The 12,479-nt window shown below is 39.2% G+C and overlaps 1 protein-coding gene across 1 annotated transcript in view; it reads left to right on the top strand.

Moving 5' to 3' along the window:
• Positions 1 to 840: 840 nt before the first annotated feature.
• The window catches only part of ARHGAP28 (Rho GTPase activating protein 28), a 196,342-nt gene continuing 184,703 nt past the window's right edge, over positions 841 to 12,479 (top strand). Inside the window, exon 1 of the mRNA XM_008051849.2 lies at positions 841 to 1,092. Within this exon, the coding sequence (XP_008050040.2) occupies positions 917 to 1,092 (176 nt within the window). The 5' untranslated portion in view covers positions 841 to 916. The remainder of the gene's footprint in view (positions 1,093 to 12,479) is intronic.

Consider the following 12,479-nt stretch of genomic DNA (forward strand, 5'->3'; position numbering starts at 1 on the left):
GCCTCTTCCTAGCATATTTCTGGTTACCGTTTTAATCAGTTATAAGAATATTGTTTTCCCATCTGTGCTATTAGCCTTATGTAGGTAAAGACATACTTCAGTCTCAAATTTTCTAATTATGCCTCTCTCTCCCCACCAGGCTTTAACCTCCCCCCACCTCTCCAAAAAGGCCTCCGGAAATAACATCCATCTAGTCCGTAATAATAAGGTCTAACTTTCAGACAAGCGGGAAACAGTATCTGTTAATGTGATCAGGATTGGGAGGAGAAACGGGATGTAGGAGTGAGGTAAGAGTCTGGTTGTTGCGCATTGTGTAGGAGGGAAGTGTTCGCTTGCTGTAAGAAGGAATTACCTGACCCGAAAGGAAATCAAGTTTATTGTAACTTGACTAAGTAAACAGCAATGTAATCCGGTTCTTCAATTTTTGATGTGGATGCTTTAAAAGACAAGAGTGTCACATTTTCTCTTTTTCTTCCCCAGAGCACGCACATCGGACCTGGCCTCCCTCCTCCACAACCTAAGGCATGGTTTGACAGTCTCACTCCTGGCTGCCAGGCAGGAAATGTTCCTGGCCTTGGGATAAGCCTCCAGTTTGATGGGGGAGGGGGGTGAATAAAAGGGGGAAAAAAAGAAACAAAGGAAAAAAAACCAAAAACTTTACTAGAGCAGCTTGCCAGAGCCCCGAAGGATCACAGCAGGTTTCCAGTTTCCTAGAAGCAGGGATCACACCTCCCCCCAGCCCTGCACACACGCCGCCCGCCCCCCCGCGCTGGTGGGCGTGTCCCCAGCGTATGCTAATCCGAGTGCCCGGGGGCGTGGCCGGCCTGCCCCCGCGCCCCTGACAGCCGCGGGCAGAGTCGCGGGGCGTAGGACGGCCCGCCGCCCGGCTGGGGACAGGCTCCCGGCGCGCTGGTCCATGCTGGTCCCGGTCTTTGTTCTGGGGCCGGCGTGGAGACATGCGCGGCTGACGATGGAGGTGGAGGACTCGGGCGGCGTGGTGCTGACCGCCTACCACTCGTACGCCCGCTCGCAGCCCCCCGGCGCCGAGCCGCGCTGTGCGCCCCGGGCCGCCGCCAGCCATCCACTCAGCAGGTACCGAGAGCCACTCCCGAGAGGGCCGCGGATGGTGCTGGGCTGGGGGCTCCTCGTGCCAGCTGCCTTCCCTGCCCGGGCACGCGACCGCGGTCACTTGATTGCGGTTTCAAGTTTTGGTGGAGCGGCAAGCCTAGAGTTCTTTGTACTGTCCTTGATGGGAAGTGGGAAATGCACGAAGTCTCCGGGCAGGGATAAAGTTCTGGCTAGCACAGATTGGTAGCAGAATTGTATGCGTGATACAACTTGATGGTGAAGAGACATAAGCCTCATTTCTGCCAAAATTGCCTACAAAGTATGGAAAAATGTTAAAAATACTTAAAATGAAGCAAGCAGAAAATGCGAAGAAATTTCAAATGCATTCTAAATCCTCAGAATACTACTCTTGAGAACTTCTTTAGTAAATGCATGCTACCTTAGCTAAAATGTAGGTTGAAAGAGTGTCTAAAAACTAAATCTCAGTAGACTTTTTCAAGCCGTTTTATTTCTAGATGTTAAAAACCTTTCAGTTGTACAAATGCATTAGTGTCATTGGATTATCACATATGTCGACTCTACTGTATATGCAGTTATTTGGGGGGGTCATAAGACGTCTATAACCATTTCACTATGTTCATTTCAGGTTTAGTAAATCGGAAATTTCATGAACATGTTCATGTTTACTATGTTAAATTATTCTCTCAGTGTTAATCTATTTGATACAAGATCAAGGCCAGAGACTTTGATTAACTAAAACAAAAATGTTTAGGTGGCTAGAAAAAAATATTACAATAAGTGAGATGATTTGATATCTGACACATATGTAGGGGGAAGTTTTTTTTTTTTAATGTGACATCCATTGATGAGAGCTTTCTTTTACAAGTGGGCAGTTTGAGTGGTGTGCTTTCTCATCATTTTTATTTTTAATCATTTCTTTTTCTCATACTTTTGTTTCCTAGTTTAGTTGATTTGTGAGACTCTCAATAGATCGTGACTTTATTTCAAGGAATATCCTTTTGGCTAGTATCCATGAGAAGAGCAAACTACATTGGCATGAGATCTGTGTTGGGCTTGGCTAACAAAGAAAATACTGTTTCTTCCAAAAAGAGCAGGTTGAGTGAAATCTTATTTTTATATAAAAACAATGAAAAACAACATTTCTTCCAGCTTTAGGAGTTGTGCATGTTATTTTAAAGGCTACTTGAAGATATAAACTGGCATGTGTTTTTAGGGTATTTTCTTTTCAGAACACCGTGATTGGCTAGAAATACTAAGATTGTGAGGAACTAAATATCTATGCATATAGATGATTTGATGGAAGGCAGAGGCCAAGTTTGTGCTTTTTAAAAATGGTTCTGGCGTAGCTGTCCTGTCTATAACTCCAGCAGCTGTCTGGGAGCACTATCCAGATTGTGCCATTTGGGCTATTTGAAACTACATCCGTTTTCCAAAGCAAACTGGGGGGGGGGGGAAGTTCTATTAGCTCAGCATGTGGTCTTGTGGAATGATAATACATGAGAGCAAAAGGGTTGCATGTCAGCTAGTATTTTACCATAAGGTTGCCAATTAGGTTCATGTTGCTCCAAGTTGCATTTTTGGCGACTTCTGGGCACTGTCTGTGAGACCCTTGTGGCCACTCTTCCTCAATGCTTCCCCCTGCAACAGAATCACAAGAGAATAGCTTGATTCCTTGGTTCCCAGTAAAAGCATCAAAAAGAGGTTCCTGCATTTACAGAGAGTTAGAGGACACCATTAATCATGAGTCTGATAACTGAAGTAACCAGGCCCAAGTTATTAACCTTTGACTCACTAACTAAGGATCAATACTTCCTTTCAAGCCAAGAAGCAAGATCATATTGTTCTACTTCTGAAGAAAGCACTCTCTCTTTCAAGGGTACCCTTTCCTTTAAATTGCTTACACATTTGTAACATATTTGTGGCGTAATGACCAATATGGCACTAGGCAACATGAACTGCTCTGTCTGGTTTTCTAGTTATTAGTCTTTAGCTCTTGGTATCACAGGTTCAATTCAAAGCAAACTATTCTTCCTTATTTTCCAGGCCTTCACTGTACCTGAGTTTATATGTTTTTGAGGGTTTTTTTTTGGGGGGGGGAGCGGTAGGGGAAAGGAGCCTATCTCTCCTACTGCAATATAGTATAATCTCTCTCTTTTTCTTTGTATTTATTTTGTTCATTTTTTTCCACTGTTGTACCCTAAGTATCTAGAGTAATATCTGGTACATTGTAGTATCTCAGTAAATATTTGTGAATAAGTCAATGGATTCCTACCAGGATTATAAAATAGCCAAGATAAAATGGTGAAATTTTTAACAGCCAACCTCTACCTATTTGTACCTACTGTGTGCCAGCGACATGTTAGGCATTGAGGATACAAAGATAAATGAGGTATGGTTCCTGCCCCAAGATTTTAGAAAAAAGGTTAAACAAGTGGCAGTATTTTAAAATCAAGGGGCTTCAGATATAAATCTGGATTTCCAGCTAACCATTAAAAAAAAAAATCAAAAGACCTTGCAGCCTAGGCTACCCTGCTGCCTGCCAGCCTTGGCTGAAACTGAGCATTGACTGCTCTGTTTGTGTGGCCATGGGTGCTTCTACTGGCTGCACCCTTCCTATTGCCATTCAAGAGCAAAGCCAGTCTCCACCGCAGTTTCTTTTAGAATCTGCCCATTTTACTTATTAAAGTAAGTAGCCAGTGAAATGTACTTGTTAGTTGCTGAGGCTTGGGGTCAGATTGCCAGACCCTGAACATCACCTATAGCAATGACTACAATGAGGCAATTTACTTCTGCTGCTTAGAATATTGACTAACACAAAGGAAGCACCAGATATGTTAGCTGTGTTATTACTGCTATCACTTTCGATCACAGTTGTTGATGTAAAGGGGAGAGTCAAACATTTGTGGTATTTGTATCTCTGTCAGAAATGGGAAAACAAAACGGGGTCAAGAGGGCCTTGTTTTTCAAGAAAAAAGGGGATCATTAAAAACTGAGTTTTATAACTCTCATCTCTCAATTCAGAAGGATTTAAGGGATCGCTCGTTCTTACCTTATTTTATAAATTGCTTAAAACTGTGTACTCCATTGATTAAATCTAAATATGGAACACGATGAATGAAACCACCTCAAATCATATAAACTCATGGCCTTTAGCGGGAGTTATGTGTACCTAAAAGATTCTAGGTTAATATAGATTGACAGTAAGCCATCCTCAGATTTAAATTATTTTTAAAAAATCAATATTCATGCAGATAAAATTTTTTAAGTCTTTAATATACAGGTTATCCTTTGTCCATGTCATCCTAACACTGCTGGAATTTCAGTAATTTGAGGACACACATTGTACCAGTAAATAAGAGCAGTTAATGTTTCTTTGTTCTTCTGTTTTTGCCCTTTGAATTTGTGTGGGGAACTCTGTTATGGCAATCAAAATACTGTATATATGTTTCCTTTTGAGCCTTTGAGATTTCCCCCCACACTCATCTCCCCACCCTCCTTGTTGCTTGAAGAATTCTTATTTGTTGTATTTGATTTCCTATCACCATATTCCTTGATTCTGACAGCGCACAAGGATGGACAGACTTGATTGTTAATATGCATCATTAATTCCATTTTCTCACATTATTTTTATCTTTTAAAGTTTTCTTAGAAATTAACTTAAAGGAAGCCACAAAGTCTACTTTTACTATGGCTTCTTAGTAGCATGGCAGATACGCAACATTGATTTTCCATTTATTTATTTGGAGTATTTCTTTACAGTGGCTTAAAGCAAGAGCATAATACTTTCAGAAGTTTTAGCAAAAGTATTTCAATTTTACTATTTTCCATTTTAGTCAACGAATTTGGTATAATAGCAAAAAAAAGCATTTCAGCTTGAATTTCTGGACAATTTAGGCTTGTTGTGAATTAGGAAAACAAAACACCCATGTTTAGTGCCTTTACATACTCAGAAGAGGATTCCTAGGCCTGGTGTCTAGTGCATTTCCAGATCATGGGGATTCAAACCACTGCAAAATGTATTCATGCAGCAAAGAGACATCATGAATCATAAGTATTTGTTAAGAGTAAGGGAAGTAATTCTTTATTTTACAGAATTCTATATATACATTTTATTGTAAATGAAGAAAGAGAATAAAAAGCTATAAATATCCAGCTCTATTAAAAGGAAATGATGTAAATTATCTTTAGAATCATGATCTTTAGAGAGGCTAAGCTTCTATACAGAATCCAGAGTAAGAATATTGACAAACATACAAAATAGTTTCACTGATGAAATGAGAGGTAGCTGAAGATAAAGCTAGATATTTTGTTTTTCAAGGATTTCCTGAGTTATATACAAATAATGATGTACAACACATTTTTTTTTGGTAAAGGCATAGTATAAGATGGCCATGATTATTTCTGATATTTATCTAGTTATACCATAAACTTCCTGCCAAAGGACAAAAATAGAGGAGGGAAACAGCTAACTTTTCCACAAAAACAAATACAGAAGCTGACCAAGGTTATCCTAGAATTCTAATTCTACAGCAGTGTTTAAACTTTCATAAAGCGGATAGTTTCCTAATATTTTAACTTCTTTATAATAATAATAATTTGATTAAAAGGGTTATTAGAATGATATTAGAAAGTATATATTTTCATTTGAAGAAAAACTAAATTTAGTAACTTTTAATGATGGATTTATTAGTAACTTTCTGGATTGAAATTAATTAAGAAGACATTTCAAGATGCTAACGCTTGCTAAATTAAGTATTTAAATAGGTCTAAATGAGCTTATGAACATACATACAGGAAAACCAAATTCTGGTGTCCTTTTCTAGCAGATTCAGAGATAGTAATGGAAATAGGAATCTTACCAGACAATAGCTATTTATAGGTTATTCTTTATGTTATGGTTGAAACCAGAGTGTGTGTCTCTTGTTTCTTTTTACAGTGGGTCCCCTGCTGAGAGTAGGAACCTCCATATGTAGAGCTGTTGGAAAACATCTGGTACATTTCTTTTGATCGTATCATTTGGCTAAACATTTGGCTAAACATTTGGCCAGTTGCTCTATCCATTTTTAACCTGCTCACTTCTCCCTCGTCATTAATCCCTAATGTAGCCATAAAAATTCAGAGAATTTAGGGTGTTGTAGAATCACCTTCATGTGGATAAAGATGATGACTTTTTCTTAACTTCTTATTTTGATATTATTTTAGATTTAAAGAAAACTTGCAATAGTAGTCCACAGAGTACTTGTGTAAATCTTCACCCAGATTCCCCAAATGTTAACATCTTGGAAAACCAGAATACCACTGTCAGAAATAATTTAATCAAATTAACACTGGCACAATACTATTAACTAAACTATAGACTATATTTGGATTTTACCAGATGTTCCACTAGAATTGGAATTTTCCTGTTGTAGAATTGAATCTAAGATTTCAACTGAATTTAGTTGTCTCCTGAGTCTCCTCCAACCTGGGACAGTCTATCTTTGTCCTTCATGACCTTGGCATTCTTTGAGAACTGGTTGGTAATTTTTTAGGAAGTCCCTCAATCTGGGTTGGTCTGATGTATTCTTATGATTAGGTTGAGGTTATGCATTTTTTATGATAATTCTGCAGAAGTGATATTGGGCCTTTCTTAGTGCATATCAGGAGATACATGATGTAGATATAAATGTTGGTGTTATGTTTGATCATCTGGTTAGGTGGTGTCTGTCGGATTTCTGTACTATACTATATCAGATTTCTGTACTGTACTATAAAGTTACTGTTTTTTGTTTGTAATTAGTTGTTATCATTTAGGAAATACTTTAAGACTATGCAAATATCCTTTTTTCCCTCAAACTTTCTTTCACTGATTTTAGTATTCATCTATGGATCTTGCCAGACAAATTTATTACTGTAGTATTTTAATGGTGAGTTTCTATTTCTCTCAATCCTTCTACATTTGACGTATTCTTCGTATTATAAAATACCCATTGGGTATTCTTGCTGATTTTATTGTTTTTACCTGCACCGCCTTTAAGAAGTCAACCAAATAGAGATAGGTACCAATAGTCATTTTAATCTACTGTTCTCTTCAGTTTTAACAGAAAGTACAATAAAATGATTTAATTTTACCTGGTCTGAGTTCATGAAAACTGTAAAAATAAATTCCCTTATTTAAAAATATCTGAGCCGGGCTCGGTGGCTCAGCCTGTAATTCCGTGCCTTTGGGAGACTGAGGTGAGTGGATTGCCTGGGCCGGTGGGTTCGAGACCCACCTGGGCAGGCGAGACCTCATCTCTACAACAACAACAACAAAAAATCAGTCGGGCGTGGTAGCGCATGCCTTTAATTCCGGCTACTCGGAAGGCTGAGGCGGAAGGATCGCCGGAGCCCAGCAGGTCGAGGCTGTGGTGGCCGGGAGCGGCCACTGCACTCCAGTCTGGGCGACAGAGTGAGACTCCAACTCAAAAAAAAAAATAAAAATAAAAATAAAAATACCTGATTTTTTTGGGAAGCAAAATTTTATTATAGGTTTAAGAGAAAAAACTTTCAAAGTTGCTCGATTAAGTGCTTGAAAGAATGTAGTTGTTTTTAAATCCAGCTTTGCCTAGAGAGTATTGCTGAGATTATCTTCTATTCTTTTACAACTCTCTTTGTACCTGATGGAAAACGTTTTCCCCTTACCAATGTTCCTGAGATATCATGTGACCATCCACAAGTATATCTTTACTAAACATTCTAAATTCTTGTATTCAGAATTTCTTCTCACTTCATCCTCAAACCAAACAATTTCACTTCTGAAGTAATTGCCATGCTCTTTCTCAACCATATGGTCTCTAGATATCAGTTCTAGCCAAGAATAAAAGTAAAATGTTACGTAGCAAAGCAAAAGAGGTAAATGGAATGTTGTTTCGGAAGAAAATTTTGGAAATAAATTCTATTCATTTAAGCAATAGACTTTTTTTTTTTTAAAGCCTCTTTGGATGAAAAAAAAAGTCAGGCATATCCTTAAATAGTGTAAAAATTAACCTTTTAAAAATGACTGCTATTATTAGGACAGCAGAATTTAATGTGCTGTATCTATTGAGATGTGTAAGTTTGCTTGCCTTAATAGTAAATAGCCTATGTTGGGGTAATGTTGTTTCATTTCTTTTATTATTGAAATTATTGTTTATTATTATTTTCCCCTTATTTTCAGGCAGCTTTGAAAGTGTTTATCAGTACTTCTTTCCTTTCTGATATTGTTACTTTTAATATTCTTTTAATTTACTTTTGATTAGACATTCAGCTTATTAGAACTGTGTAAAGGAAATGCTGTTCAAAGGGTCATTTTTTGGTTAAAGAATTTGATAGCATTTGTTTTGGTTTCTTTGAGAGTTTTTTGTTTCGTTGGTTTATTTGTTTTGAGTTGGGGTCTCACTCACTCTGACACCCTGGCTGGAGTACAGTGGCACAATCTGGCAATCTCTACCTCCTGGGCTCAGGTGATCCTTCTGCCTCAGCCTCTCAAGTAGCTGAGACTACAGGCAGGTGCTGCCATGCCCAGCTAATTTTTTAATTCTTTTTTTAGAGACAAAGTCTTGCTATGTTGCTTAGGCTTGGTCTCCAACTCCTGGGCTCAAATAATCCTCCCAACTCGGCCTCTGAAAGTGCTGGGATTACAAGTGTGAACCACTGCACCTGGCCCTTTGAGAATTTTTTAGAATGTTTGCTTCCAGGTTCTTACTGGGGTGGGTTACTTGAATTACTGAGTTTTGTGTAATGTATCATTCTTTAGCACATGAAGTTTCACGCATCCATTTCTTTGTGATTACTGGTGGATGTTACATCAAAACAAAATAACAGTGTGTCCAAAAGCTTCAAGTTGCTTTGTTCTCTGAAGTGGGAAATAAAGTAGTAGGTTGTTTTACTGTATATTCATCTTAAATATTTGAGTAGCAAATACATTATGTTACGCTTCAATAAATGAATAATATAGTTAAACCAACCATTTGGGCAGGTATTAAGTGCCACGTAATTCCAAGAGTTGGAGAACATATACTAAGCATCACTTAGAGAACCAGCTGTTGTCTCACGTTACTCTTAAAAAACTAATTAAATCTGTGCATTCCAGTACTGATCCTTCAGATGAATAGATGATGACTGCACACAAACACACAATACGAAAGACAGGAAGGAGAAACTGGAAACCAAAGACAAAAGTAGCATACAGTATTTCTTAAACTGTCAAACACTTGAGATTTATTAGTACTATTTTAGCAATTGTAAGTTGTGAAACTGGTGTACTGATTGTCCTTTATGTACAAGAGATATATCATATCTGTGTTAAACTTTGTGGTTAGCCAGAACACTTACTTTTGTACATTTGTAATATATAGGGAAAATAATCTTGGAAATATTAGCTTATGAAAGTCAATTTTGAAAACACTGGTCAATGCATTTGCCTTCAAATAAATACCTACCATTGTATTTACCTTTATACAAAGGTCTGTCAGTGTATTTTATGTTTTTGAGGATTAGTAGATAATTCTGACAGGTTCTAGAAAAAATTTTAAACTTCCTAAAATGATATTATAACTCATAATATGACATTTGATCTCTGTTTTTCCTTTTCATTGTTCTTTTTACTTCCACTACCATACTTGAAATTTTTTTTTTTTTTTTGAGTTGGAGTCTCTGTCACCCAGACTGGAGTGCAGTGGCTGCTCCCGGCCACCACAGCCTCGACCTGCTGGGTTCCGGCGATCCTTCCACCTCAGCCTTCCAAGTAGCTGGAACTACAGGCACACGCTACCATGCCCGGCTAATTTTTTGATTTATTGTAGAGATGAGGTCTCACCAAGTTGCCCAGGTGAGTCTCGAACCCGCGGGCTCAGGCAATCCACTCACCTCAGCCTCCCAAGGCGCGGGATTACAGGCTGAGCCACCGAGCCCGGCTCACACTTGAACATTTATACAGTAACCAAAGTTATTATGTCAGTGGTTGGGATTAAACCCATATTTAAGTGACAAGAGATGACCAAAAAAAAAAAAAAGTAGAGAGTAATAGTTAAAAATATTTAGTTTTGATTTAGTCTTTTATTTTGCAAACATTTCTATTCTGTTTTAGTGGAATAAGCATAGAAATGGTATGAAGGGATATATGGCATGGAAATAAATACTTTATTTGGGAAATTTTATCACTTGAAGGAAGTTCTATTCATAGAATTTTTTTTTTTTCATTTAAAAGCTATATTCAGCCGGGCTTGGTGGCTCAGCCTGTAATCCTGCGCCTTTGGGAGGCTGAGGTGAGTGGATTGCCTGAGCCTGCGGGTTCGAGACCTGCCTGGGCAGCGAGACCTCATCTCTACAATAAATCAAAAAAAAAAAAAAAATCAACCGGGCATGGTAGCGCATGCCTGTAGTTCCAGCTAGTTGGATGGCTGAGGCGGAGGGGTCGTCGGAGCCCAGCAGGTCGAGGCTGTGGTGGCCGGTAGCGGCCACTACACTCCAGTCTGGGTGACAGAGTGAGACTCTAACTCAAAAAAAACAAAAACAAAAAATAAGCTGTATTCTAGGATGGGTGTGGTGGCTCACACCTATAATCCCAGCCCTTGGGAGGCAGGAGGATTGCTTGAGCCCAGGAGTTTGAGACCAGCCTGGGCAACATAGTAAGCCCTAGTCTCTACAAATGGAAAAAAGAAAACAATAGCTGGGTATGGTGGAGTGCACCTGTAGTTGCAGGTACTCAGGAAGCTGAGCAAGGAGGATTGCTTAAACCTGGGAGTTCAAGGCTGCAGTGAGCTGCGATCATGACACTGTACATAGTCTGGGCGACAGAGACCCTGACTCAAAAAAATAAAATAAAATAACTATATTCTTGCCCTTCATTTAGTCTTATTCAGGTAACGATATTTAAAACTAGACAAAATGTTCTAGAGAAGTCATTCAAATTGACCGAAAAAGCAAGACTCAAGCAGTTGGTAACAGGGAATCTTCCTGTGGGTTTTTTGTTTTGTGTATGAATGTGTGTAAGGAAGGAGGGGCAATTTTTAATCCTGTAATCCTTAGGTTCGTGTTCTTAGTAGCTAGATCTTAGAATTTTCCACTTTAGTTTTATTGATTGCTTTCTTTAACTAGAAATAGATTTCTATGGTTAAGAACGTTTTTAAACTTAATTCCTTGCAATATGATTTATAACACATTGTTATATATTATATAACATATAACAATTATTAGCACAAGTTTAGAAGCAACATTCCATGAGAATAAATGGGGTCCTCCTGTTTCTTTCTCAAAATTCAGTCAAGTTTTCATCTTATCTTGATTTGAAGCCTATTCAAGAGACAAGTCCCATCCTAGATTTTTAACTTTGTAGAGATGAGTTCTATTCTAAATCTTGTTCAAAAATTTAGGATAAGTTGTAGACATCCAGACCCCTGAACCTTCCTAGTCACCCATAAGCTTGAATATAGCCCTTGTTCATCAATGGCATTGGAGCCATGGATGATGCTGACCTAAAACAGACTTCAGGGATTTTCGTTTCGAAGACAAATCCCGGGCCTGTCTTAGGACTTGAATCTTCTGAAGAGGTCAGAATCAGAATGATCTCTAGGCTTTAGGTCTTTGTGTTTATTTTTCAAGGTATTCATTTTGATAAACTCTGGACACTAGGGCTACAGATACTGGACAAGCATTTTCATTATGTATAAACAGAAGTCCAGGCTTCTTGCTAACTGCCATGTCTTTTTTAGTTTTTGTTTTTTGTTTTTGAGTCTGAGTCTCACTCTGTTGCCCAGACTGGAGTCGCAGTGACACACTCATGGCCACCGCAGCCTTGACCTGCTGGACTCAGGCAATCCTTCTGCCTCAGCCTTCCAAGTAGCTGGAACTACAGGCATGCTCTACCACACCTGGCTTATTTTTTGATTTATTGTAGAGACGAGGGCTCACCAAGTTGCCCGGGCTGGTCTCGAACCCCTGGGCTCAGGCAGTTCACTCACCTCGGTCTCCAAAAGTGCTGGGATTACAGGCTTGAGCCACCACACCCGGCCTTACTGCCATGTCTTTAGGAGTGTCTTTTCATTCTTCTTACCCAGCCAAGGAGATCAGAGTGTATTGCTAATGGGAACTGAGCTTCATGAAGACCAGTCATGGGTGAAGACCAAGGAACAACCTGTGGCACAACTGGGAAGCAAAGAATGGAAAAGTGCTGTAATCCCAGCACTTTGGGAGGCCGAGGAGAGTGGATTGCCTGAACCTGCAGGTTCAAGACCCACCCGGGCAACTTGGGGCGACCTCATCTCTACAATAAATCAAAAAAATTAGCTGGGCGTGGTAGCGCATGCCTGTAGTTCCAGCTACTTAGAAGGCTGAGGCGGAAAGATCGCTGATGCCCAAGCAGGTCGAGGCTGCAGTGGCCGGGAGCGTGC

Source organism: Carlito syrichta, unplaced genomic scaffold, assembly GCF_000164805.1.
Source record: "Carlito syrichta isolate Samal-C Ts95f unplaced genomic scaffold, Tarsius_syrichta-2.0.1 Scaffold239038, whole genome shotgun sequence".
Lineage (NCBI taxonomy): Eukaryota > Metazoa > Chordata > Mammalia > Primates > Tarsiidae > Carlito > Carlito syrichta.